Source organism: Poecile atricapillus, chromosome 2 (assembly GCF_030490865.1).
Source record: "Poecile atricapillus isolate bPoeAtr1 chromosome 2, bPoeAtr1.hap1, whole genome shotgun sequence".
NCBI lineage: Eukaryota > Metazoa > Chordata > Aves > Passeriformes > Paridae > Poecile > Poecile atricapillus.
Window position 1 is genome coordinate 107,452,236 of NC_081250.1, and position 27,421 is coordinate 107,479,656.

The following is a 27,421-nucleotide window of genomic DNA, read 5'->3' on the forward strand; positions in this document are numbered from 1 at the left end:
AACCCCACCACACCCTTAAGCACAAAAACAGTTTCACAGTATCAACATGAGAATGAAAAAAAAATTTAAAAATTATTCTACTACCCTTATATAAAGCTGGTAGAATCCTGACATACTCAACTATACAGGAGAAAAAAGACTTGCTTGAAATAAGCAGGTGGTTGTTTCTTTTTAACACAAAGCAACTTTAAAAGATACCTCCATTCTGTCAATAATAAAAGATAAGGTGATGAGGTACACCTCCCTAAAACCCACTTGAAGTAAATTGAATGTTAAGGGAGGATGTTGTTGTTTTGTTTTCTCAGAATCACACATTCTCTTCCCAGTTTAACACGAAACACTGCAGGCAGATTGGTGCTGTTTTCAGATCGCAAGTTTATTGAGCAATGTAATTGACCAACTGAGCAATAGGTTTTCCCAAAATTCAAGAAGCAGATTGCCATTATGCATCATTTTGCTATGCTTTATTTCTCATTCACAAAACATGGTCAATGAACAGGACTCTGATATGAATTAGTACATCTACCTTGCTACTCCACCACCATTTTTAGAGATGGCTTTTCAGCTTTATCCCTTTTGCAAAGTTGTTTCTTTCCCATTGTGTCTTTCTTCAGGTTCCCAACACAAAAACATCTGCAAGATTACAGAAGGAACTTCCAGCCTTGTTTTAAAATTTTTCATTAACACAAAAAGTGTAGGATTCATGTAATAAGCAGGAGGAAAAGCATAAAAAAAAAAACTTGAGAAGCATTTCAATGCTTCAAGCAAGTCTATTAAACCAGACTCAGAGAAACCAGTATTTTTCAGCAAAGTATCACCTTGATTTTCTGAAGTTGCATCAGCTGAATACTAAATCATTTTATGAACTGACACAAATATTTATGTAATGTAGCAAGTATCACACCAAAACGATGCAGACACCTGTGTACACTGAAATCCAGTCTGAGCATGAGGAAATATTGGAAGAATCATTTTATTGATAGCCTGAGTAAGGCACAGCTTGTAATACAGTGTTTTCTGTACCTTTCATGATGGTGCCTGAGCTGAGAAAGAGACAGATGGCAAATCATACTGGGTTCAGCTCCTCATCTTCCAACTATGGAGTGGCTGCCACCTATTCGATCCCCGTCACTGGTGCCACCAGCAGCATTCTAAGCTTTCCTCTGAGCTTTACGTAAAAAGTGGCATTGAGTGCTCAGGTGAACCCAGTGTGATGCCAGCTGAGTTCCCAATGTCCAACTGGGCAGGCCTCCCACCTTACCCTTGTCAGGAGCTGTTCTGCGCAACAGCAAATAGCTACCAATAAAGCTGGGCTTGCACTCACACCGTTAGACAATGACACTTTAGATCAGCCTTGCTTCCATCTCTGAAGAGAATGCTATTCCAGTCAAACTTCAGATTTACTAATTCTGATGGAAACTATCTACCCTTGTCTCACAGAAGTGAACAATCACTCCATCATTATCCTTACAGCTATAGACACAGCTGTATCCTCAGACTGAAGTCTTGGTGGTTCTCTGTCAGTGTATCTAGGTCACTGCAACAATCCACTTTTAAAAACATATCCACGGTCTGGTAACTAGTTTCACTTTTGGTTTAATTGAATGCTGCTTCCAACAGCTTCCTATAACATTCCTGTAAATGCCACTGTAACATTTGGTGCTGTGAACACCACACTGTGAGTTTAAATAGTAGCAGCGAGTTATTTTAGCAATCAGACTTCTCTTTCTTTTGTTAAAGGAAAGTAACAAACTATTTGCAAATACTCCTATTGCCTTTCCATGTTATCTGAAATCCTGTTAAGCACAAGAGCATGGTTTAAAAGTTAACTTCTTCATTGTGTACTACTGGCAGAAACTTCACATGTCTATTACAAAAAACCAAAAAACTTATCTGTGTGTAATAAACACCAGTCCCACTCCATTCTGTACTCTCAGTTTTCCTTAGGTAGATGAGAGACCAGTAACAAGCACCAAACCACTCCTCTTTTTTTAATCCCCTTTTTTTATTTTTTAAAGGCTGAAGTCTTGAACTACATCAGCACAGCCTGTAACCAAGGCTTCTCTGTCCATCCTGAAGACATCTTAGTACAATACACAAAATACTTGCTTTGTTTGGTGCTGGAAGCTTTTAATTTAAATTAATGCGCAACAACAGTGGCACTTCTATAGGGTAGGAAAGGATCACACCACTCTATGCACAGCTAATAAATTATCTCAGCAACATGCTATTTCGGCTGCAAATAAACACTAAACCAAACATACAGCAAGCAAAGCATAGAACAAATGAAGACACCTCAGTAATACAGATGCTTTCAATGTTAGAACAGTAAATTAAAAGACAACATACCTTAGATCCGACTTTTCCTGGACTGAGAGAAAAAAGACAGACTTCACAACACTGCAGTGTGATTTAGCTGAATTTTATTTTCAAGCACTCAACTTCAGTGTTAGGAATGACTGCCCAAAACACACAGACTTCAGAGGTGTGCTGAAAGGAAGTACCTTCTCTTTGACAGAGAAACTGCGAGGGGATCTGAAGGCAGACTCTGCTGGAATGTCAGAACACTGTGTACCAACCCTGCTCTGCAGCAGGCTGAACACGGGAGAGCTGCCCGTGACACTGCCTCACCAACGTCTCTGACAACTCAGAAAGGAGGGTTTGGTTTTCAAAATGAATGGCTTTGTCCAACTGCCACAGAAATTCCATCCTCCCAAAAATGCCATTTCTTATGGGCCATTTGCCACAAAGCACAGAAATGACATGCAAGTTTTCAGCAGGAAGGTAGGGGCTAGTCTACACCTGGCTGGAAATTAACACATAACCAAGGAATTAGAAAAACACTGCTATAGTAGAACATTTATAGCATTTTTATGTGAACATCTGATAATGTCTGTAATAAAGTAAAGCAAATCAAATCTGCCATTTGTTTCACACTACCTCTATTCACATGAGGCTGACAGTTCCCAGGATCAGCTACTCCAACAGGACATAGTGACATCCAGAAAGACAGAACTTACAAAGCACCGCATTGAAACACATTACACTCCAGAAAACCCGTCACAGAAAGCACTGGGAATCCAAAGTGAGAACTCTGTCCCTTCTTCTGTGATTTTCATACCAAACAAAAATCCCTACCAAAAAAATCTGAGGCAAAGAGTGGAAACCACAACCTCGGTGCGGAGTTTGAAATGTATGCAGTTTGTCTATTCTAACAAGCTCATACAGCTGCAATTTTGCTGTTACAATACAGTCCCTATTGCTAGTGCCTTCTTGCATAAGCCAGTCCTTTGTGATGTCTAGTTTGAACTAGTACTGATTAAATCTGTTAATGTAGAATAAGAACTAAAAAGTTTTATAAAGAGCCAGGCCTGCCTCTGTGTCTTGAACAAAGGAAGAAATGTAAAGACTGAGTATTTTCCTCGAGGTGTATTTGCTTAGAAACAGAACAGTTCTATATATTTTGCTAGCTAACTTCAAAGCATGCTACTGCAGCACTAGTTCTACAGGATAAACTTCCATGAAAAGTGCTGGTAAGACTACCTGGAATAGCACCGAATAAGCTGCTACTGAAGTGCAAACTGAAACCAGTTGATCTCAAAGAGGACTCACTCTGAAAGTTCTCATAGTTTTAACCATACTTGAACTTCAGTGCAGGATGCTTCCCAAAAAGAAAACAAATTTTAGAAAAGGATTGATTTTTACCTCTACTCATGGAACTCCCACTAAGCACACATTAGTTTGTCACATGAATACGTATAATCCTGCTTTTCTCTTAACCTTCCACCTCTAAAAAGCAGGTACAGTTCTAGTTTCAGAATGTTTCTTTACAAGTATGGCTCACATATTTGAGGCACTAGATAAAGGAATGAAGGATTCACGAATACTCCTATGGCACATCAAAACACCGCAAGTGTGACAGCTCACATTAAAGCAACAACAAAGTGTTGCCAAACAGATGCAATTTCATGAACGCATCCCCAGATTCCTAAAGAATGTAAATATTTTACACAAAACTTTCAGAGTTCTGATCTGTTTACACACAGACCCTTTCACAAAGAACCTTTTGCTGACTCACTACTCCCCAGCACCAGGGACTTGTGACAAATGTCTGCTATATAAACATATGGTAAAGTCTTGCATCCTAACTCTTCATTTGCTGGAGTAAACTAGCTCCTGTAAACTTCATCACAGTCTTGGCTCATCCCAGGACCAGAGGACTGGTCCAAAATAGATCATGCTTTACTTCAGCCATTGCTTCTTGCTCAGGTTTTCCCTCTCTCTGTGCCATAAGCCTGTCAGTTACCCGGCTTCAGAGATCTATCAGATCTAAACCCAGCATAATTGGAAAGCGAAAGTGACTTGAACTACTGCTACTGCAACTACTGAAAAGCAAAACAAGATGTGAACGCTTAATCAAGGCAGTAAGCTGAGCTCACTGGTGATAGGCAAAGGGTTATTTACTGTATCACAAGACAGCATCAGTCTTCATCTCCAAAGTCCAGCCAGCTGACTCTACAGCATCAGAGTACCGCATCTTACTGAGATCATCGCATTCAAAAGAGAAAACACACTTGGAAGGCAAACATAACAGCTGGCTTGCTTTCAGACCCATATACAGAAAACATCACCAACATAGTTTCCTTCTGTACAAAGGCTGAAAGACCCACATACACACAGCCAAACCCCATACATACCAATTTAAGGTCCTGGTAATCTGTTCTCTTACATCCCAACCCAAAGTCTACAGAAGAAAGCAGACTTTGCAGAACAAGTCATACGACTGCCTCAGTCATTCCCCAGATGAACACAAGAGTTCATTGTCAGTCAGCTACAAACATTCACATCAAAGTTCAAGAGAACGAGTTTAGCAGGGCTGATTTAGAATGGCTACATTTCATTCTTCTGAGCACAAAGTTGTAGTATTTCCCTTTAATTGATTTATTAATATAATTAAATTCTGCTAATGAAGGAGAGGATCAGGTATGATCACAAAAATACAGCGGAAGCATTAGTAGAAGCAAGAGCCAAGTTATCATCCACAAAAGGAATTCTTACTTTGGCAGGATCATGTCAACTCAGACATCTAGGCTGTAAGAGAACTGTTATTCAAGAGAAAAGCTGGAGATGCTGGGAGCACGCAGCACCCTTCTCCCAGTGTACGTGCCTAATATAAAAATTCATCATTCAAGACTGCCAGGAATAACAGTTTCTGAGCTAGCCACATGCTAGGGACAAGGACTGTTTGCCTCCCACCTTTCCCTGCTAAGACACTAACACTTCCTCCTCAACACGGACCTTGCTGCCTTCCTTCCCCTCTCCTGTTTCCACATTTGGCTATGTCAAAGTCTGTTTATTCAGAGGCTGCTGAAGCGCTGCAATTTTAACCAGTGGAGAATGTCATAGCTCCCAGCCAGGAATCTGTCTAAGAGCACGTGAGCAAACTGCAAAGACTAATTGCTGATTGTAGATTAGAAGGTTGGTTTTGGCCAAAAACCTTGGATTTAAGCTTTTCAATCAGAAACTTTGCTTTCTTCAAAGTGTTTCTGTGCAGTCAAGACTTAAAAAAGCTCTTCCTGGTTTGTTTCTAAAGTGAGGCTCAATGGCAATTCCAAGTCTTCTTCTCAAATGTATTTGTTTTTCACATTTTACTTTTAAACAATTTAACTGTAATCTGATAAATGTCACAAGGTCTACTTAGGTTTGAGAGCTGCAGAAGTTGCCAGTCTCCAGAGCCCATTCTGTCCCTACTTGTGTTCCAGTACTATAATACTGATTAGTCAAATATGAGGACTTCAAAGAAAAAGCCTTCTGATTTTGTCATTTTCTGTGAAGTATTGTTTCTATTTTGAGTAATGCTGAAATTAAATATGGTTGCTATTCACTCTTGCCAATACTAATGCCAAAACAAACTCAATGACATCTGCAGTGATGCACACGTTTGGGAAGCACGTTTTGAGCTGCAGAGCTACAAGATTACCAGAGAAAAACCACACCCCAAGGATATTTAGCTGCCCCAGTGAGATTAGGCATTTATTTTCTCAGAGGTATTTGCAAGAAGCAACTTTCCTCAAGCTAAAGGCCTCATTGAAGCTGATCTATTATGCTGATACTAGAACAGAACCAGAACAGCATACTGCTGCATGCTTTCAGATCCAGTAGGGACAACTTTTTTCTTCTCCCTTTGAGGGACTGGACATCTTTGAAGTTTGCTCTCACAGAGAGACCAGATTTTAAGATGTAAGAGTTCTTAAGAATACATACAGGAAACATTTTATTCTTAAGGACTGTTTTGAAAATAGATCTTAAGGCAGTTTTGATCTAACTAGTTCCCTTAAGTATTCTTCCGTACACACCACTGATTACTTTGATAAACCCCTTTGTAATCTCTCCCCCACACTTCTTCCCAACTGGATTATGGCAAATGCATGCAATGTTTTCTCTTTTGAAGCAAATGTCATGTTTTTGCCATGTTTTTATTGGCTCTTACGGGCTTACTCGTGCTGCTGGACTCAGTTGTTGACTCAGAGTGGAAACAGCTTCCTATTAAAAAAAAAATTAACACTTCTGAAATTGGCCGTCTGTTCTACAAGCTCTGCATTGGGATTCTTGTTAATTATTCATTATTCTTTAAGTCTAACTGACAGGGTTTTTTAAAAAAGAAATTCCAAACCAAACATGCATGCTTGTATAGTTGTTCTGCATTTCTGAAAAACTCAGAGGTCTCACTTGCTAGTTTTTATTTCATTTTGGACACTAACCAAATTGCAGTGAAAAATGTTACATAGGCCAGAAATCAACAGTAAGTTTCACAATGCAATGTTGGAGTTCTTAGCTACAAATAAAATCCACCTTGGAAAGCATTCTTTTCTCTTTCTGCTATAGCCCAGAACACATTCTTCCCACATTTCCAATATTAAAGAATCAGACTTCAAAGACCAATACAGATGCAAAAATCCCACTTTTACTTCAGATTTTTGAAGGACTTGGAGCATTAAGAAGATTGTCCCTTCTTAGGGATGATTTCCCTCTGAGACACTGTTTTTGTCCTTACTCTTACTCCAGGAAACAGCCAGCAGACTTCAGCCAGGCCCTGGGTAAGTTGATAAGACATTTCCTGAAATTAGAGTATGCCACAGACATTTGTCCAGCAGTTGGAGCAGACAGATAAATATGGAGTACGGAAATTCAGTGCAGAACTCGATAATCCCAATGTTCTCATTTAGTGGAACAGATCTTTTCTCCTTATGAATGATCTCAAATACTTTTGCCCCTATGTGATAGGGACTTTCTGCTGTTATTGTGTTTGTTTGGGTTTTTAAAATCTTTTTTCAAGAACATTGCAGCAAAGCTATTTACTGTTAAGTCTTCTATTTACTACTCCCCTATATGCAATCCAGTAGCATCTACAGTTCAGAGGAAGAAGAGAACTTTTAGATTTGATAAAAGTTCCAAGTTCTCCCCACCCCAAGCTGAAACAGAATCTGACATAGAATGATACATATTTTTTTTAATTCAATAAACTGCATGTGTGAACAAAGACAATAGTAGAAAAGCACTGATTGTATGTTACCAGCTGACCTTTGACATATGGTTCCTTGAAGTTTTCTAACACTACTGGACTGGACTGGCCCTTAAGTATTTGTATGTCTAAGGACTGCTCAAACTTGAGAAGAGAGGGCTCAGGGCAAATCTCATCTATATAATTACCTGAAGGGAGGATGCAAAGACAACTGGAGCCTGGCTTTTCTCAGTAGTGCCCAGTGGCAGGACAGGAAGGCATAAGCACAAGCTGAAAGGCAGAAAATCCCCTCTGATGGTCAAGAAACATTTTTTCACTGTGGTGGTGATAGAGCACTGACACAGGCTGCCCACACAGGTTGTAGAGCCTTTATCCTTGGTGATATTCAAAAGCCATCTGGACATGGTCCTGAGCAAACAGCTCCAGGTGGCCTTGGCTGAGCAGGGGGGTTGGACCAGAGGACCTCCAGAGGTCCCTTCCAACCTCAACCATTTCCATTTTGTTCTGTGAAATTAGGGTTTAGGCCTTAGCCCAAAATGTCGCTTCAGAAGTAGAGGAGATACAGGTCAGACAAAACTAGATTTCTGCTATCCATAGGAACAGATGCCTGCTGTCTAAGGTTTTCCAGCTGTCTGAAAGACACAGCCAGCTCATTTTAACCTCAATTTGATTTGTCTGACCTTGCAGCAAGGAGTTTCACTGAAAAAAACACACAATCCAATTTGGATGCATAGCACAGGATACATACACAATTAATAATCTTGGCATTTCCAGAAAGGTAAAAACTACTGACATACATGGATTACCACATTACCTAGAAGAGGTATTCTATTATCTTGACAACTCAAGATTTTTCCTCACCACAATGATAAAAGCTTTGTTTATGGGTGTCCTATTAGTTTATGTCCAGTAGGTCAAACCCACCAAGTTCCTGCAGATGCTTTTGTGATACTGTAGCCCTGCCTGGAGGCTGATACTCTGACCAATTACACTGAATATTTCCAGACAAGATGAAAGTAGTTTTGCTCTCTCTATCCTTTCTCCCACCATAGTTCTTGACTAAAAAAAAAAGGGATGTGCAATAGCGACACTATTTTATTTAAAGATTAACAAGAAGCTGTATTGCTATTTAAAGGCCAAACATATTTGAACAAGACTATTGTGGAAGCAGTGCACCTTTGGCAACGCAAAACTCCCTGAAGCAGATGAAAAAGTTTGCAATGTACTCCTGTGTTATAAAGTACCCCCATATTATGAAGGTACACTGCAGACCCCCTTCAAAGAGGCATGCTCTAAAGCCATTCTCAAAGTGTACCTACGGATGCAAGAGTTATTGCACTGATGTCCACATTTTAACATTAATAATGTAGCCCTGGCAAGCATAAGAGGAGGGAAAACATTCCTATTCAAAAACACTGAGTCCACATTTACTGTACAAATGGCTTAAAATGAAGCTATGCAAGCAAAGTAAGCACATCACAGGCATCAGTCCCAAAGACAAGATATTCAGATGAGGGCTATGCTCAGAAAGCCAGACTTCCTCCTCACACTGGACTCATCAGGATGTTCACAACAAATGGATCCACTCTGTTTGTAAGAGGGTTCTACCTTATCATTTCTTTGCAACTACATTCAGTTCACTATAAATGGAGCATAATTTGTTTTGTGTGTGCTAATCAACCCACCTGGATAGAATAGGCCTGTATTTCCCATTTGTACATAACACTGAAAGCATTTATTATTAAAGTGTATTATTGCTGCATTTCAAGGAGAGTGACCTTAAGAAAAATACAAGCAATACAGAGAAAGAGCTTACTCACATTCCTTTATGAACAGGAATGTACCTTCAAGGAAAAGTACAACACCAGTGATTTACTCTCTGGGTGTAAATACTTTCTGAACACAGTCCATTTACCAATTCTAGTGATATCGTCGGTGACTCAGCAGCTAGCATTCATCACTGGACAGCAGAGCAAACAGAGATAACACACTTCTGAATACTAATATTAAAACAAAGTCACTGGCTTTATAGGGGGAGTGGGGAGAGGGAGGTCAACTAGTACACATTCAGTCATCTGATTTAAAAAGCAGACGTGAGGTCAAATTCCACAATTGCTTACCTTGATTATAAAAACGGTATCAGCTCTAATAAGTCAGAATAAAAAAAAGTACAAAAAGCAGTTCTGGTTGAAATACCGTGACTGTGACCTGGTGAAGGTTAGGTTAAAACCAAAAAACACAGTGGACAACACACCCTCCCATAAGCACTAATACTGTCTAAATGGAAATCATCCATTCTTTCCTTCATAGTTAGAAGACCCCTTTATTTCATGGAACCAGAAGTGACTAAAATAAGCCAGCTAAAAAAAACAGGAAGAACAGAAAAAAAGCAAGTTTAGACTCAATCTCCTTTACTCAAGGAAAGGCTACACATGGACAGCTTACCAGCCCATAAGGCAAGAGATATGGTATCGCTCATGTTTAAGGAAGCCAACAAAACTAAAATACACTAAAATCCCACCACATGACAAATTTAAGATGATTGAAAAACTGTTAAGTGACACAAAACCTTAAGTTACTTACGTTGCCCAGAAACACTGCCTTTAAAACAGCTTCACACAAAATACATGCATAATAAAGAGTTAAATATTCTGTCTCCCCCAAAAGCATGTGTTAATATCCAGAAATTGGTAAACTACATGAAATTATTTTTCATATGTGTAGAAATTAATTTTAAAAATTATTACTATCATAAAATAGCTTTTATCAGACTTATACAAGAAAATAAGGCCTCTTGTTCTACATTTTTATTTTTTCATAAATTAAGTTTGAAGAAAGAGAGGTCAAGAATAACAATACATCTTCAGAGAATTAGTAAACTGTGTAACCACAGTTATTCAGTTTGGTGTTCTGATGTTTTATGCAGCTCAGACACAAAACCAGACCACTCAGCCAGACCGTGACTGCAGTCAATTATCTCACACACTTGCATGCAAAATCCCAGCAAACAAAGTTAATAGGAATGGTGCTATGCATAGAGGTTCAGCCTTATATCCTGGTTGTTTTCTGTTTTATTTTTTTCCTGAAATGTTACCAGTCCTTAGCTGACAATAAACTGTCTGGCAGGGAGCAAACAAGTCTTAGAACTGTATGTTCAGCCATTCTTCCAAAACACATTAAGTACAAATTAAGCCAGAACATGGAAAGCAAGCTGATCAGTTTTACATGCCATGATGACATGACAATGATATCAGAAGAATAAAAGTGTGCACCCTTCTCACTCCAGATTGTTTTCCAAGCATGAGAGGAAAAAAACCCAATATTCTCATAGCACTAAGTAGTGAAAACACTTAGAGAAAATAGCGGTCTCATACATTTCTTTTTCTGCTTGTCTCCATCAGCTTTAAGACAAGAGCATAATTTTGCAAATACATTCATAGAAAACAGAATTCCTAATTCATATTTGAGAAGCTTACTCTATCAAGGACCATTCCATTAAATTTGATCGCCGCTTGGTTTTTTCCCCCTGCAGCCTCAGCTAAGACTGTTTTCTCAACATTAAAAATTAAGTACTCAAACAAGTTGTAGACAAGACCTTAGAAGTAAACCTCAGAGCAGGAGCTGCAGAAGCACATTAAGGAGGAGTCTAATTTCAAACCAGTATGTTTTTACACTGTGTTTCCCCAGAGGCCCATGAATGGATTCCAAGCTAGTTTACACAAGGCTGCTTAACAACAACCGCCAACAAAAAATATCTACAGGCCAAGCTTTGAATAAGCATTAACCCACTGTAGAAAGTGCAAGAACAGGTTAGCAGTTGGCTTCCAGTTGGGGTACACAGTGAGGAGCAAGGAATGCCTTCAGACAAGCTGTCTGACCTTTTTTTTTGAGCTACAGGTCAGTAAGAGTTTCCCTGTCACTAGAAGTCAGTACGTCACTTTGTACACTTCAAAGGCAATTTCTTTCCTTGTAGCTGGTGATACACTGTATTGGCAATCTTGAAGAAAACAAACAAATAAGAAAACAAAACCCCCAAAACCACAAAAAAAAATTTCCAGAGTTGGGACCCTGCTGTACTTGAAAGACCAAATGCACTTGCCTTTTACCCTAGAGAAACATCTGAGTGTCCTTCTGTGAACCAGAACCCTCTTTCACCTAGAAGCCTTTCCAATAAAACACTTGACCAACACAAGGATCTTATCAACTGCTTCAAAACCTATATCAAGTGTTTCAAAAAAAGGCACTCTGTCAACACACATAATACTTTTTCATAAAAGAACAGCAGTAATATTTACTTGTCTTTCTCCTCAACGGAGACTCAGTATTTCTTATTTTAAAAAGCTTCTGTCTGGGCTGCTGCTTAGCTTCACTTCCCACTCTGATGACCTATTGAATCTTGGCTGCCATAGGGAAATCTCAGAAAAAATAAGTTATGTTCTTTAACTCCCCTACCTCTAGGATACTTCGGACTTGCTAAACTCCTGCCTCTACTGATAAGGACATTGTCTTCACAGATCTGTACCTAGCTTTATACCTGCAAGGCTGCAGTACACTGAAGCCACTGAAGGTAGAAAAAAAATGCTTTCAGAGGAAGAACACTATGCCATCCACAAGCATCTCACTGTTAAGTTACTCCAGCTTTAATATCTTCACTATAGAGATTTAGCCCAGATGAAAGACATGTGCATATACAGAACCCAAAAATTAGTACAGCAAGAATCATCAAGGAACAAGTAGAGCTGTCAACATTCTAGCAGGAGAAAAAACAAATTACTTTCCTGTCAGAAGCTTTGTTCTCTTACACACCCTACCTATACAACATTCCACAATGCTTTATATCCTATGTTCCTCTGCATAAGGGAAAAATACGAGTCTTTGCAAGGGAGCCCATCTGAACATAGAGAACCTTCCAATGAACTTGATACTTTCAAACAAGATTCAAGCTGCACTAGGTATTTCTAGAATATTTCCACTTATTTGGAGGAAGAAACAGGATCAAGTCAGTTACTGACCAAGAGCCAATAAAGGTTTTCTTGATGTATGTACACTTCGATTCTCACAACAATGAACAGCTCTTGCTGTGTTCAGCCCAATCATCAGCTGTCTAAAAACTCCTCCCTTCCACGAGCATACAACCTGAACACCATTCCAGTTGTTCAGGGCATTGCATAAAGGCCTTGACACACTGAGGTTTTCCCTTGAGCTCCACTACTTTCAGCGAGAGCTGAATAGAATGGACAACATTAATTCCTCTGTGTTCCAGTGATTGAAATGAATAAAAATAAAAATTAAAAAATAGGGCTGTCACTTGTTTCTAAACAAAAAGAGAAAAGATCAGAAAAATGAAAGCACTGGTTTTATCACCTGAGGGACTGTAGACTCTGTTGTTCTAAGTCTAGCTCAGTAGCCAGCCAATACATGATCCCCTTACTAGACCTAACTCAGAAATCTTATCATTAACCTCTTTCTTAACTTCTCTGATTTCTGAGTCCCTCACCCCTCTTCATCTCTTTCTCCCACACACCAGAGGCTCCCAAGACCTTATGGAGGTTAATGTAGCTGATGATATTGCCAGGTGGAAGAAAAAGAGTGCTGATGGATGTTAGGACTTCTCTAGCAGATTTGCACAGGGTGCCTTTATCAGCATTTCTCCCTTGACTGCAGATTCTCATCACTGCTCTCCTCGCTTGCACCCCCACAAAGAAACAGATAATAAAATTTCTCATTAAGGTGTTATCTGGACATAACCTAGAGGCACCTTCTTCATTCACAATACAGTAAGGTAGGAAGCAGGTTTAAGTGATAACAGCTGTGCTCATACCTGTCTCCCTGAAGACAAATCAGAAATATATTAAAGACAACTATTTGTATGCCAAAGAGCATGCAAGCATTCACTCATTCACAAGAACACACAGAGACACATCTAACCTTCAGACATTCAATTATGTTTCCAAGAAATATGAAATAAACTAAGGCTGAACTTCCAGAGATTGGTATTTACCAGTTGAACTGTGTGCGCATTTTTTATTTACAGGATGTACATACATACAAGAGATAGCACATTATGCCATGGTAAAGATAACTAAGTTCAAGGACTATGACCACACTATTTTGATATTAAAAAGCTTTTGTAGAAGTGACAAGCTTAATTTGTTGTGACAGATTCTTCATAGCTGATATATACAACTCATTTAACGCAAAAAGTGAAGAAACCTTTCCTGAATTCCTTATCTCATCAGCTAAGGCTTTTTGCCAGCTTGTAAACAAGTCCCCTTTTTAAGACAAAAACAAACTAGAAAGAATGACAACATCTGCAAGGGCTGAAGATCAAAGCCACAAATAGACTACAAATGAAACCAGCCAGCTTACAACTGCTATCCGTTCTACACTCATGCAACATGAGCTCTTAATTTACTGTTACATATAACACTGGATGGTAAAAGTGAAAGTTAAAAATCAAGATACTCATCCACATGGTTTACCTAAGCACTGGTTAGTGAAGAAGAAAGGCAGAAAAAGGAAGAAGCTAAATTCTTCAAATAATATTTTTTTTTCTATCAATTTCACACAGTTTTGGTACAGGTAGTTCAAGTACTAGAGATGAATTTTAAACTCATTCAGGAAATCTAGCAGAGAGCATAACATGAAAAGAACCTTAAGAGCAACTCCTCCTACAACTACATAAAATAACTCAGGACAGAAAAACTACTAGAATCAAACCGCTTTAGGAATGTAGGTTCTAATATTTGCTAGAAACAGTCAAAGGCAACCCCTGCTTTGAAACACTACTTACACTAACCTTGTGCCAAAGTCACTGCAGAAAACGTTTCAAGTTGTGCCGGTTGGCTCCGACACCAACGCCCCAACAAATACTCAGATTAAAGCAACCAAGTTACATTCCCTTTTGCCCTCACACGTTTTAACTATTTGGCAAAAAGTATCTGCGCTCGCATCTGCGTGACACTGAAGGGTTCATCCCAATGTCACGAACCAAGCACAGCCACCAAGAGCAGCCCCCAGCCCATCACGAACGCTACGTACCGCGGGACGATTTCGGGCAGCAGCGTTCCGAGGGAAGGCGCCCCGCCTGCAGCAGCACCTGCCGCCCCGCTCCCTTCCCTTCACCTTGCAGCACGGCGCTCCGCGGGCTCCGCGGCCGCCCCGGCGCGGCGCAGGGCGGGGCGGGGCGGGGGAGTCGCGGCCGCCCCGCGCAGCCGGGGCGCGGCTCCGCTCAGCGCCGCTCCCGCCGGGCTCCGCCGGAGCAGCAGGAGGAAACCAGCCCGAAACGGCGGCTCCCAGCCCGGCTAAAAATGGCCTGACAGAGCGAGCGCGCCCGCCCCCGCCGCGCCCCCGCCCCGCCGCCGAGGCTGGGGCGCTGCCCAGCGCTCACCGCCGCGGCTCCCGGGGCGGCCCCGCGGGCTCTGCGGGCTCCCGAGCCCTCCGGGGCCGCCCCGCACGAAGCCCCGCCGCATCGGGTTATTTTTGGAAGGTCCCCCCGCCCCCCGCTCCCAGCTCTGCGGCGTCACAGCCGCTCCCGCCGTGCGGAGCGGGCAGGTCACGCCTTTCCCGGCGCGGCCGAGACCCCCGCCCGCCGGGCCGGCTCCGGAGCGCGCTGCCGGCACGCCCAGCCCCGCACCGCGGGGAAGGAAAAGCAGATGGAGCGATCGGAGATCACGCTCATGCACCATTTCTAGAGCAAGTGGAAGACGGGTGAAGCGTTTTAGTGCTGCGTTAGCAGTTTCATCCGCAGACTGCGCGATTACACTACAATTGCCAAGGCACAGTGATACGTAACACTAAAAGTTTTCTCTAGAGAGCCAAAAGTGCGTTCACTGTAATAATCCTTAGTGAAGTGAGGAGCCTCTCCTCATTAGTCAAGCAGTAGCTTCTGGTATGCTGACAATTTAAATTAGAGGGGAAAAAGAATTCTCCTTAAAGAGGCAAGATAAAAAAGCACCAGGCTGGAGAAAACGTTAGCTCTAGGGATAACCATGGGACGTGCACAATACGGTTGCAAGGTTATACATATCGCTTTTCAAATGCCAGCAGAACAACAGTCTAGAAATCAATACTGAACAGCAAGGAACAGGGCCCTGACTTATAAAGGACAACAAAGCCAAATGCTGTGGGTTTAAGAACAGTAATGATCAATGAATGTAGCTTCTTGAAAAGCTGCAAGTCTTCGGGAAGAGATTATATCATCTTTAAAAGCCTGCACTATATTCCTGAACTCAGTAGGCTGAAGTTTAAAAATACCAAGACAAAAAACTTGGATCACATCTTGTCCCTGTTATGACCGACTGATTTCACTAGCTCTGGTGGAAAATCAAGTTCGCACCTCACCCTATCCCTCTGTGCCCAAATCTATGTTCTTCCAGATTAAAATAAGGCCTCTATTACACCTACTGAGACTATTCAAGTTCAAGTAAGGTGAAATTACAATTTCACCATATGTTTTGCCATACTCCACTCTGGAAAGCTATTTTAGTCTGGTTTGAAGCAAGATGCCAACACAATTAAGGAATACTAAGTAACACTATACACCCACTGTTGTAACAATTTCCCCCTCATCCGCAAATGAAGCCGGCAACTTTAATATCAGACTTTCTTAAGGAAAAAACTCAATGTAAAAAAAACCCAATGCTTGTTCCACTCTGCTAGAACTTAAGTAAGTCTAAAAGACTCGTGACTGGAGAGAAAGGACTTGGAAGGGAATGAAAAAAAAAACAAACCTAGACAATGGAGCCAGTGTTTGTAGCTCACTGTTAAATAACTGGAAGACTAACAGCACCAACACAAACCTCATTTTGAAACACAGCTTACTGATGACAGTAGAGGGAACTGATGACAGTAGAGTAAGAGCCTAACCCAGGGATTATAGTTACCACAGTACAGGAAGACAAGTTTATTCTGTGGTACTAGGGCATCTGCAAGAAGGAAGAAAAATACCAGCTCGCCTACTCTAGAAACTAGTGAATTTGACATATATTCCCAAACTGAAGTGTTTGCTCTATGTTTAACACTATACAAGATATTTGTCACTGAGAAAGCCAGAAGTTCAACAAATAGCACACCCACTAAGCACATGGTCTGAAAAACAAATTCAGAAGCAATATTGTTCAACACTTCAGTTAGCTAGTAAAAATTAAAAAAAAAAATCTGAAAGCTAATTTTCTCAATATTTTGACCTTCAAATCAGCAAAGCAACAGCTTTATTGAATTCAAGCATTCAGTTTGAACACTGCAAGCAGTAGCTTGTAACCAAAATGTCTCTTTTCTGAACACCCAAATGCTAAGATATCCTTTTGCCAAGGCATATACCTACTCTCTCTCTAGAGGAATGAATTTTTGTCCCATTCAATATGCAAAAGGACAGCTTACCAGCAACATGAAGTTGTATGGGCTTGTGTATTTATTTTTGTAACAGGTAAGCAGGGAACTAGCTGAACATGCTAAGCTCTTCGACACTTTATAGACCCACACAGCACAATACATACCCCTTCTTGCTTTGTGAATAGGGTGAGGCACTCAGACAGAGCCTCACATGTTTCCTGGGATACTTCAGAGACCACATCAACTTTCTGCAGGAGGGGAGGAGATATTCCTGAAAGCATAAAAATATTAGTAATGTTAGAAGGGCATTGTAAACTACAGGGTTCTTTAAATTATTTTTTCCTCTAAGTAATACAGACATAACATTCAAATGCTACAGGAAGGCTGCTGCATTGCAAAATCTGTGGGAGGTTTTTTTTTTGCATCCTTTCCCTAGTACTGGTATAAGAGTCACATGAATAGATCAAGTCTCAGCACAGTTTAGAAAGCAGAGGCAGTAAGCCATGGCAGCAGGACACTTGGAAAAGGGACTAGCAACAACCTCCTTTTAACTACTTTCTAGATTTTAAAGCTTCATAAATAAACAGGATTTTGTACTGGTTTAACATAAATAAAAGTGTAAAATGTAGATATTTTTTCATTTCTGCCATGTATTATACAGAAGACAAAGAGCTTACCACAACACTCAGTGCAGCTGTAAATTTGGGTTTAAAAAAAATAAATGGAGTTGTAACCACAGGCACCTTGAACAATTAAAGGGGAAGATCTTATTTTCATAGACTCTTGTGTAAGTAGTACAGCTTGTCACCTCACATCCTGACTTCCATTTACAGAAGGGACTGCATGCCTATAACCAGCAGGAAATCATGGTAACTCAATCAGCTGGTAGAAATTATTTGAGTCAATCTGTGAAGTTTTGTGATGTGCAGCAATTCCTCGGAAATCAGGAAAGCAAATTTCTCAGGAAGCATAGTTGTTTTAATTAAAATAATTGCAACGTTTAGTGCCTGCAGACTCCAGGATCAGTTGACACCATTTAGTAACACAGGTGCTTCAAGCTGATGTCACACCATTTGAGATTAAGAGGTCCATCACTGATAGTACCTGAATTTATTTTTGAACTTATACTGCTTTATTCAGGATAAGATACAGTACATATCCACACACTAATTGTGGTCTCTGATACCAGAGCTCACCACTGACTCAAAACTGACTCTTAGAGTAGCTACTAAAAACAGCTAGTGCCTCTAGAAGGAGGGGCAGCACACTGAGTGCAGGAGACATCTTTATTTGTAATATACAAGATGCGTAAGTCTCAAGGACAACTGGACTCAGAACAGCATGTTGAAACAGGGAGAGAATTTTAAATATCAGGTGCCAACAGAGCTGTTTTTATATTACTCAAATGTTTTTAGGGAAAACCCCACATAGAAGGGTTTCTAACTCAGAAATTTACACTCTTCTGGAGCCAGAGGACTCAAATACTTAAAAAATACCACAACAATGGAAGAACTAGAGCAGTTGTCTCTATTGTGACCTATAGAAGTTACACATGAACCCAGAAACAGTTCACTGACCTAGCAAGTTACAAACATTCATTGGAAGGAAAACAGGAACTTACTACTGCTATTGGGCAAGACTAGCAATTTCTAGGAAGGAGATACAATCTGCTTTTGCTTTACTATGGGTATCAGCTGTTTATCTATCCTTTTCAAAAATGTTTTTCTTGTTTATAAAAGCACCTCACTGGTTCTTCAGGTCAGCATTATGGAGTCAGGGAAACCGCCTCTGTAGCTACCAAAGGGAATTTATCCACCTTATACTAATTTTCAAATTGAGGGCTTTTTTTGTGAAGAATTCAGTTTTACTATAATAGTAATTGCAAAACCTTCACAATAAGACACTCATATACATTATGAAATGTCCCTCTGCCCTGTGAAATAAAAATTTGGTAGAACTCAGTTTATGAAAAAGACAGGGTAATATCACGAAGTAACACCCCAGCAGCAAGTGGAAAAAAAAAAGCTGTATTTTAGCCTCCTTTTGGAAAGGCACAGGGATGAAAGAATAATTTTTTTCTTCTGGAAACTGATATTCTAGTACAGGCTAGGGATCTGTATAGACAAACAACTTGTTCTGTAATCTGAGTTTCATAATTTTAGCCACAATATATAACTAGGATTCAGGCCCAAAGGACCAACAGTCAGATGTTCTTACAGAACTCCTTTTTGTGTTTAATACATGAATAACTTCTGTACATGTTTAAGACACTTAATAAAACAAGCACAGACCTCTAGCATCTTGATGCCTGTGATATATTTTAGCAGTTATGCTGCGAAAATCCAGGTACATGTTAAGAATTATAACTTGAAATGAAACCTGGGAAGTCCAAATCTGGCATAAAAGTCGTGGCAAAATCTGTCCCATCATACCATGATGGGACAGATCATACCAGGAGTATGTCCCATCATACCATGCCTTCAGTTCTCTGTATAGTTTTGTGATTTCACTGCTCTTTGTACCTGTGAGGAGACACTTATGCACTACAATAAGCTAGTAACTACAGATTTTTTTTTAAAAATCCTTGAAAGCAGACTCCTGTGCTATATTTTTACAATACTACTCACTAAGGACTATAGCTAGAGGCAGTTTCATTGCATTTACAGCTGCTAATAAAATTTCTTTCAATCAGCATACTTCTTAGTTGTTTCTCCAAATCTGAAATCTTAATTGTTAGCAATTACTATAATGCTACTTTATTTGAATTTTTTTTTCATAGGGAAAATTGTTCTCTATTTTCAAGCTCCTGAAAATTTGATTTTGGGGAAATAAAAGCATCCTGTTAAAAAAAAATAAATCAGTTGCTTGGCAACAAATGACATTTTAAATGAATAAGCTTTACCTTTTGTAGCATCCAAAGATTTAACCATTGCAAGGAAGTCTGAAACCTCTTTACTGAGTCTTTGTTGGCATGCTTGTGCTTTCTGAAAGACAACAAGGATAGCTTGTTCAGAAGTGCCTTGTTTTAAGGAAAGTGTATGTTTTCTTTCTTTACTATAGTGAAATTTCAAAATTTGGACAGCATCAAATTAACAAAGATTCCCAGCCCAAAGACTAATATATTAAAACTGAAACAAATTATCTAAAGTACTTTCAAAGACACACAAGCAAACAAAATATTTATGAACATTTTATCACTGGCCAGATTTTATTTAACTTAATGTAGCAAATTAACTCCCAAAGCTTTGTTGTATGTGCCACTTTTGCTCTTTCCCTCATTCTTTATAAAGCAGTTTAAAAATCCAGGAAGAGCAAGTCCCTGTTCTTTGAGAAACTTAAGGACAAAATAAGCACATTCACAGGTTAACTAATAAATGGCAAGCATAGGGACATGCAGAAACCGACCCCAAGATCATATTTCAAGCCCACATTCAAACCTGGAGACAGCTATCATGAAACCGTAAAATGGCTTGGGTTGGAAGGGACCTTAAAGATCATTTAGTTCCAGCCCCTGGCCAACCACACCTTCCACTAGCCCAGGTTGCTCAGAGCCCCATCCAACCTGACTTGCTGCTGCTTCCAGGGATGGGGCATCCACAGCTTCTCTCAGCAAGCTGTTTCAGTGCCTCACCACCCTCCGAGTAAAGGATTTCTTCCCAATATCAAAACAAAATCTCTCCTCTTCCTATTTATCCTATCACAACTGCATCTAGTGTGTAATCACTGTTACACAGTTGGCCTGTGTAAAAAGTCACAAGTTGCCCCTGTTTTTTATAAGCTGCCTTTAAGAACTGGAAGGCTATAGTGAGGTCTCCCTGAAGCCTTTGCTTCTCCAGCTCTCTCATCCTGTTTTCAAAAGAGAGTTGTTCATTCATTCCCAGTGAACACCTTTGTGGCCCTCCTCTGACCTGCTCTAACATGTTCACATCTTTCTTGTGCTGAGGACCCAGAGCTGGGTGCAGCACTCCAGGTAGGGTTTTATGAGGCAGAAGATGGCGGCAGAATCGCTTCCCTTGCCCTGCTGGCCACTGTGCTTTTGATGTGGCCCAGGATGCAGTTGGTCTTCTGGGCTTCAAGTGCACTGTTATCTATTAAATAATACCATCTTCTGTAGGTTGCTGGGGACTGCCAGCACCAGTTATCCTCCCACCTCTGCTGTGCCACGAGCTACTTTAAGTTCTTGTACTAAAAGGAATGGTAAAAGCTGCTTGGAGTTCAGCCACATGAAGTTTTTTCACTGCAGCATCAACTTTCCCTTAAAATAGAAGGGTTTAACAGTACATGTATAGCAAAACACAAGAATCATGGCTGAACGCTAGAATTACCAAAAACTACTCATTTCCATTGCAGGTATGAGCAGTCACTGTACAGTGCATCTGAGGTGATAAAAGATCACTTCTAAAACACTTCATTGCCTGTTCTGTAGAGGCAGAGCTCGATGTGGGTTAGCTTTGGTGACACTGAGACTGCAGAATAACAAGTACAGTACACAAAGCTCCCTCTCCTGGCTGAAACTCCCAAGCAGAGCTTTCTGTCTTACAGTAGTGGTGGCAAAAGTGAAACCACAGCCCTGTAGCTCAGATAAATAGGTCATTTTAGGCACACAGTCTGTGCAGGAATACATGACAGCAAGCAATGCAAACACAAGCAGCATTTATGCATCCATAGGAGGAACCATCACTTTTAGTCAAAGGTATATTGAAGTATTTCAACACAGAACAATATTAATCTGCAACTGCCCAGATCCATGAGCCAAGTAAGCATTCAGTACATACTTTCAGAGTGTCCTGTAGGTCTGTAGCAGATATTGCATCATCTTCATCATCACTACTCAGCTGTTCCTGTGTGCAGTAATGAGTGCTATATGCAGAGTGGTCTTCTATTGCTTCCAGCCAACTCTGGAAAAGAAAAAACAGAGTTAATAAACATTTTAAAGGTCATCCCCAAAACAAGGTATCATGGAAGCAGAAGAACAAAATTTTCTCATGATATAAATAAGACAGTCATTAGTAAAATGAGACATCTCAATGGGCAAGAAATAGATTGCTAGAGAACCTAACATATCGCAAATTAAATACTCTGTGGGCAGAGTACCACAGACTTATTACCCATTAAGCGCAAATGTAACCCACTCCTCCGTCTATCCAGGGTCACATGAAAAAGTCTTATTAATTAAAGGACTGTAGGGAATATATTTTGCATCTCTGGGCTTCTGTTTAGACAGCAAAGTCCCTGAGACAAAGTCTGCCTCCTTATGCATGACAAACTCTGTACAAAACCTCAAGCACTATCATAACTAAGAGGTAGATTATTTTCCTGGTCATTGGACCACAGAGTGGCTGAAGCTGGCAAGGACTTCTGAAGGTCATCTAGTCCAACACCTCCGCTCAAGAAGGCCCACCTAGAGCTGGCAGGCCAGGATATCCAGATGGCTTTTGAAAATCTTCAAGCGTGGAGATTCCACAACTGCTCTGGACCCCCTGTGTCAGTGCATGGTCACCCTCACACTTCTTTCTCATGCCCTGTGCTTCAGTGTGTGACCATTGCCTCTGGTCCTGTCACCAGGCACAACTGAAAAGAGACTGGCTCTGTCCCTCTTGGCACCTTTCCTCAGGCATTTACAGACATCGACAAGCTTCCCTGAGCCTCCCCTTCTCCAGACTGAGCAGTCCCAGCTCTCTCAGCTTTTCCTAGGAGAACTGATCCTCTGATCCCTTCAATCACCTTAATGGCCCTTTGTTAAGTTCTCTTTAGTATGTTTGTATCTCTCTTGTTGTGAGAAGCCCAAAACTGGACACAGCACTCCAGCACTCCTGTTGCCTCCAACCCAACTCCATCTCTAGTTAGTACACTTGTAGAAGTACAACAGTGAATATACTACAAATAGCCCTAAAAAAAAAAAAAAGTCTTTTGTTTCAGAGCCACCTTTTCAGAAAATATAATTTATTAGGTCATCTGGGAGTACAGTTAAGAGTAGAATGTACCATTAAAAGTGCTTTTGTTTGGGATAATGAACTATGAAAGTGCAACAGAAGGAGGTTGCAATAGAAATTTACCACATGGAGAAGGGAATGAAAAACAGGAAGTTAGATAACAGGGCATAATACAGGCACAGAGCTGGAAAACAAGGTAGCACTTATTTTAAAGAAGAGATAATTACAATGGGTCAATTTTGTGCTGTTTCATCTATAAACATGCTAAAAGATTTAATACCTGCACTTAAGCTATCAAGTCCTGATGATCAAAGTATGAAACAGGCTGATATTCATGCATCCATAGCAAGTAGTATGCAAATTATTCACTACAGAAGTTACCGTGTTTTAATGCCTTTGATAAAGAGTCATTATTACCTCTCTAGTTTGAGAAGGAAGGCTATTTTTAGGAATCTTGAAACGATGAACAGTGTCATCAAAACATCTGACAGAAAAGAAGCAACTGTCTGTAGATTTTACCTAGAGCAAGGTGGAGAAAACACAAAATTAGTTTAATGAATCAATCAGAAAAAAAATTAAGTGTAAACAAAGTAGAAAATTACGCTTAACTCAGAAGTTTTTGCCTCAGTTTTGATCCAAGTAATTGTAATTTAGAAAAACTTTGGTCAGAACAGTTTCCATTACAATATGAATAGTAATGTAGAGGTTCCTATGTCTAAATATGGTATTTGTATTTATTTGCACCACTTGATTCAGACAAAACCACAGCAACAGCTCAAGGTCACCAATATTAAGGAATTTGAAGATACTGGAAAGCAAGTCATTTTTCCACACCATATGAGTGTATATATAAGTGTGGTTTAACAGAACTTGTGGTGCCAAATTAGGATAGGGCAGTTATAGAAATATGGAAATTATCTTAAATGCATTTTCCTTAAACACTTCATCTTTCTGGGCATTATAAATGACACCTGGCCTTTGTTTTCTCTGTTCACCCCTTCCAAAATGGATTCCCACAAGCATAATGGAAATCAGGGAAGTTTTCCAAAAGTCACTTTTAAAATTGATTAGTCTTTCAACTGAGATCAGCTTAAGTTATGCAATCAGTCACAAGCAGCCAGAGACAGCTAAGGAGGAACTGGAGCTTTGGCTATTCTAGATCACATGCTTCAAACTGACCCGGTCTGCTTTCAGGATGCCTTGTGTGTCTAAATCTTCAAGACTTTAGAAAGCAATGAGGGAGCTTTATGGCCACTTTACATAAAAGAACACTTTGCTGGACAGGAACAAGCGTTTCTTTCAACAGCACAAGCTTTCTCCCTATTTTATAACGAAGATCGGCTTACCAATCCAGCGGAAGTCTTCATTAACCAGGAATGGAATACAATGGAACATAAAAAAAAACAACTCAGTAGTTACAACACATTTCACTTCCTACCGTGCAGACAGCTTGTGTTAGATGCTTGCATCCCTGACGATGATCATTATTCACTGCATCAGCTCTTTGAAAGAAGAAGAGATTTAGTGAAGACAGGAATTACTTAAATTGCTTTTCAGAAACTTAAACACAGAACTTACTGTCTCCGATACCAGGAAAGCACTCCATGTTCTAGAACTATCCAGTAGAGCTTCCAACCAAAAAATCGTGAGCTCTAAAAGGGAAAAAAATAAAAAAGCCAGGTAAGCTTAACAGAACACCTTTAGTACAAATAGCTCAGTGTGCAGCTGCAGAATTGAGCTCTGGGTGGTAGGAGCCTGAGGCAAGAGACCATGAAGTGGCAAAGACCCTTTGCTTAGCCAAGGGCACAGGGACTTGTGAGCCGAGGACTCAGCAGGAAGACTCCAGATTTTCACACACTTGTACTGCAAGGGCAGAAACGCAGGGGTTCCTTTGTTTGGGTACCTCCTCAGAGACACCAACTCAAGCTGCTATTTTGTTATTGCACAATGATTAAAGTAAGGATCCAGAGGTCTGAGACTCAACTATGGGAAAGTCAGTAAGAAAACCTTGTCTGACTGAGTATGGCAAGTTTAGGGAACCAAGCTGGGCACCTGTGGACTCACTGGAGCCACCAACTGCAAAGGGGCTTTGGTCCTAGCAGTTAAAAGCCTCTGGTGGAAGAAGTGTGGTGGAGAGAGTGACTCCTGCATTGTCAGGCAGAGATGCTTCCTTAACACTTAAAACTAGTAAATATTACAAAAACCTTTTAATTTCTGCATATCCTGATGATCACAGCAACCTGACAGTATTTTACAAGTGCAGCACTACCCTTGTTTTTGGAACCACCTAAAGATAAAAGTTGAGCCTGTGATTCAGTAAGAACTGAAATATTAAAATGTTGCAATTTTTAGTATTACAGGAATTGCTGGTCACCACACAGTTCTATTTTATAAAATCAAATGCGAAACAAAACACACTGAGATATCCAACTACAACGTTTTATCCTTCTCAAGCTATAGTACACAGTTCTCATTTAAGAACAGTTCCTTATATTACAATTGTGATATAGGAAAATTTACACTGAAGAAAACTTTAAAGATTTCATTAAGCAACATAATTAAGCATTCATGTAGACCTTAGATACACTTGAGCAACATAGCAAAATGAGCTTTAAATTCATTGAATGCTACTTCCCAATAAGTTTTAAAATTTTCAGAAGGTGATACCAAAATATTAGTCACAATTTCTTAAAGACAGTGTATCAGTCACAGACTATCAAAGCAATCTATCATGGAAAGAAAAAACAAAAAGCATTTTGCCCACCACACAGACAAGGAAAAAAGCCTTATTGTAGTGAAGCTTTGCCACAAAAATTAGCAAGAAATAGAGATTTTAGAGACTGAGGTTACGATCAGGGTACCATGAATCTAGTAGCTGCTCCACTCAGCCAGCCCATCTATACATATTAGACTAAATTACTCTTAAGTACTATTTAAAAGTTCCTTCATTCATCAGTTATCACTTAAATATAGAAAAAGGACATACTGACATACTTTGAAATCTTACAAGCTATTTTAGAAAATGAAATAAGCCATACCTTCCATAGGAGACCTTCATATCGTCTCAGCGGCTTGGTGATAACCTGCACAGAAATTAAAGCTCATATAGGAATAGCTTCAACTAGAGAGCCTTGGCATTTTAAATTGATACCAAAGTTCCTACCTTTCCAGTTTTACCTGCCAGTATCAGTTTCATTTCTGCACCTTGGGCTAGATCAAGGGGTGTCTGATCTGTTTAGTAACAAGACAAGGAATGAGAACTTGATGCAAATAAACTTAGATGTACTTTACCCATCAGAATTTTACACTCTTTACCCATCAGTTTGGCCTCTAAGCATCTACACGTACTTGGAACTGGTGAATATCAACTCCTCAAGGACAGAAGACTAAAAAAGGTATTGAACTTTAAGGCACTGCACTGCTTGTCAGAGTTCTACTAACTGCAGAGAGCCCTTTGCCCTTACTGATTTAAATTTGTTTCTAGCTGCCAGCTATAAAATACAGTTTAGGACACTCACAAATACCAAAACAGAGGCATCCTTAAACATAGGACAAGAACACAGTTTGCATAACATCTGCATCAAGTTTTCCTCTTTTTGGTTTCATTAGAAGCCTTCTTCTGAGGAGTCACTTTGTCTCAGCCACAATTTCAATCTTGCTTTTTTTGTTACCTGTGTTCAACATTCAGTATCAAGAAAAAAAAAGGCAGGCATATTTCACTGTTAAGACAGTGAGTAAACTTTCTAGAGGCAGCTAAGCTTGGAAAATAAAAGCACATACAATAATTATTTTGCCACAGTTCTTCAGCCTCTTGCAATTCAGGCACTGTTGGCATTCCTTTATTAGTGACACAAAGCTTGCAAAGCACTATAACATTTTCCCTGAACACTGCATAATAAGTAACACAGCTTACAGAAGATGTTGAATTTGTGTCTCCACTTAACATATTTTTCATTTGATACTCACCATTTTTGTTTTTTATTCTAGGATCTGCTCCATTTTTTAGAAGTTTCAATGCACAGTGCTTATGAGCACGGTATGCTGCACAGTGCAAGGGAGTGTTCCCCATCTGATCTGTACAGTTGATATCAGGTGGCTTGCGCTTGTTTAACTGGAAAAAAACAAAGTTCTGCTTACTTATTGGTTTTCCTCCCTCTCCAGATGCCACATTCTCCCTTTTGAAAATTATTTGTTCCTAACTAGGATGCTTCAGTGTAGATCTGGCAACAAAGAGTGCATTTAGCAAGTGATATGACAACGGCAATGAACTGCAACAATCAAACAAGACATTCAGCTAGAGTAAAGAACTTCAGTGCTTTTCTTGCTACACCCCTTCCACCTCTGCTGCACAATATGGACACGTTTTTCTGCTCAACTGCACAGTGCCAGGGAAAGTTGCCCAGTACTGCAGTTCAGTCATTTATATGCTAGAATTGCCCTGCCCAGTTCTACTGTCAAAAAATCCACTGTTCTTCATAGAAGACTTCTAGGCACAATGCAGAAGTTACCACAGGCCAATGCTAAATCCGCAAAAAAATTGTGCAGCCACTGTTTCAGAGAGTAAGAACTCGGAACTGTAGGGTGGCAGACCTGCCAGTCCCAATGCCAGCTATCCTAGGCCATTTAGAGCTCC

At 40.1% G+C, this 27,421-nt stretch overlaps 1 protein-coding gene and 1 long non-coding RNA gene across 7 annotated transcripts in view; one reads left to right on the forward strand and one right to left on the reverse strand.

The window, feature by feature from the left end:
• Nucleotides 1–3,270, forward strand: part of LOC131575273 (uncharacterized) — a 42,073-nt gene extending 38,803 nt beyond the window's left edge. Inside the window, exon 5 of one of the 2 annotated variants that reach the window (XR_009276753.1) lies at nucleotides 2,519–3,270. This is a non-coding gene — a long non-coding RNA (uncharacterized LOC131575273). Of the gene's footprint in view, nucleotides 1–2,018; nucleotides 2,344–2,518 lie in introns of those variants that run through there. The other variant, XR_009276752.1, reaches the window with a different exon arrangement.
• The window catches only part of OSBPL1A (oxysterol binding protein like 1A), a 77,025-nt gene that overhangs the window by 32,077 nt on the left and 17,527 nt on the right, over nucleotides 1–27,421 (reverse strand). For all 5 annotated transcript variants that reach the window (XR_009276750.1, XR_009276751.1, XM_058830462.1 and 2 more), the window contains exons 8-16: nucleotides 26,755–26,899; nucleotides 25,952–26,019; nucleotides 25,827–25,871; nucleotides 24,367–24,440; nucleotides 24,227–24,290; nucleotides 23,206–23,307; nucleotides 21,631–21,753; nucleotides 19,758–19,839; nucleotides 17,020–17,126 (exon numbers count right to left, since the gene is read on the reverse strand). Coding sequence is in view for 3 of the 5 variants with exons in the window: in XM_058830462.1 (XP_058686445.1) it covers nucleotides 17,020–17,126; nucleotides 19,758–19,839; nucleotides 21,631–21,753; nucleotides 23,206–23,307; nucleotides 24,227–24,290; nucleotides 24,367–24,440; nucleotides 25,827–25,871; nucleotides 25,952–26,019; nucleotides 26,755–26,899 (810 nt within the window). In the remaining 2 variants the exon portion in view is untranslated. The remainder of the gene's footprint in view (nucleotides 1–17,019; nucleotides 17,127–19,757; nucleotides 19,840–21,630; nucleotides 21,754–23,205; nucleotides 23,308–24,226; nucleotides 24,291–24,366; nucleotides 24,441–25,826; nucleotides 25,872–25,951; nucleotides 26,020–26,754; nucleotides 26,900–27,421) is intronic.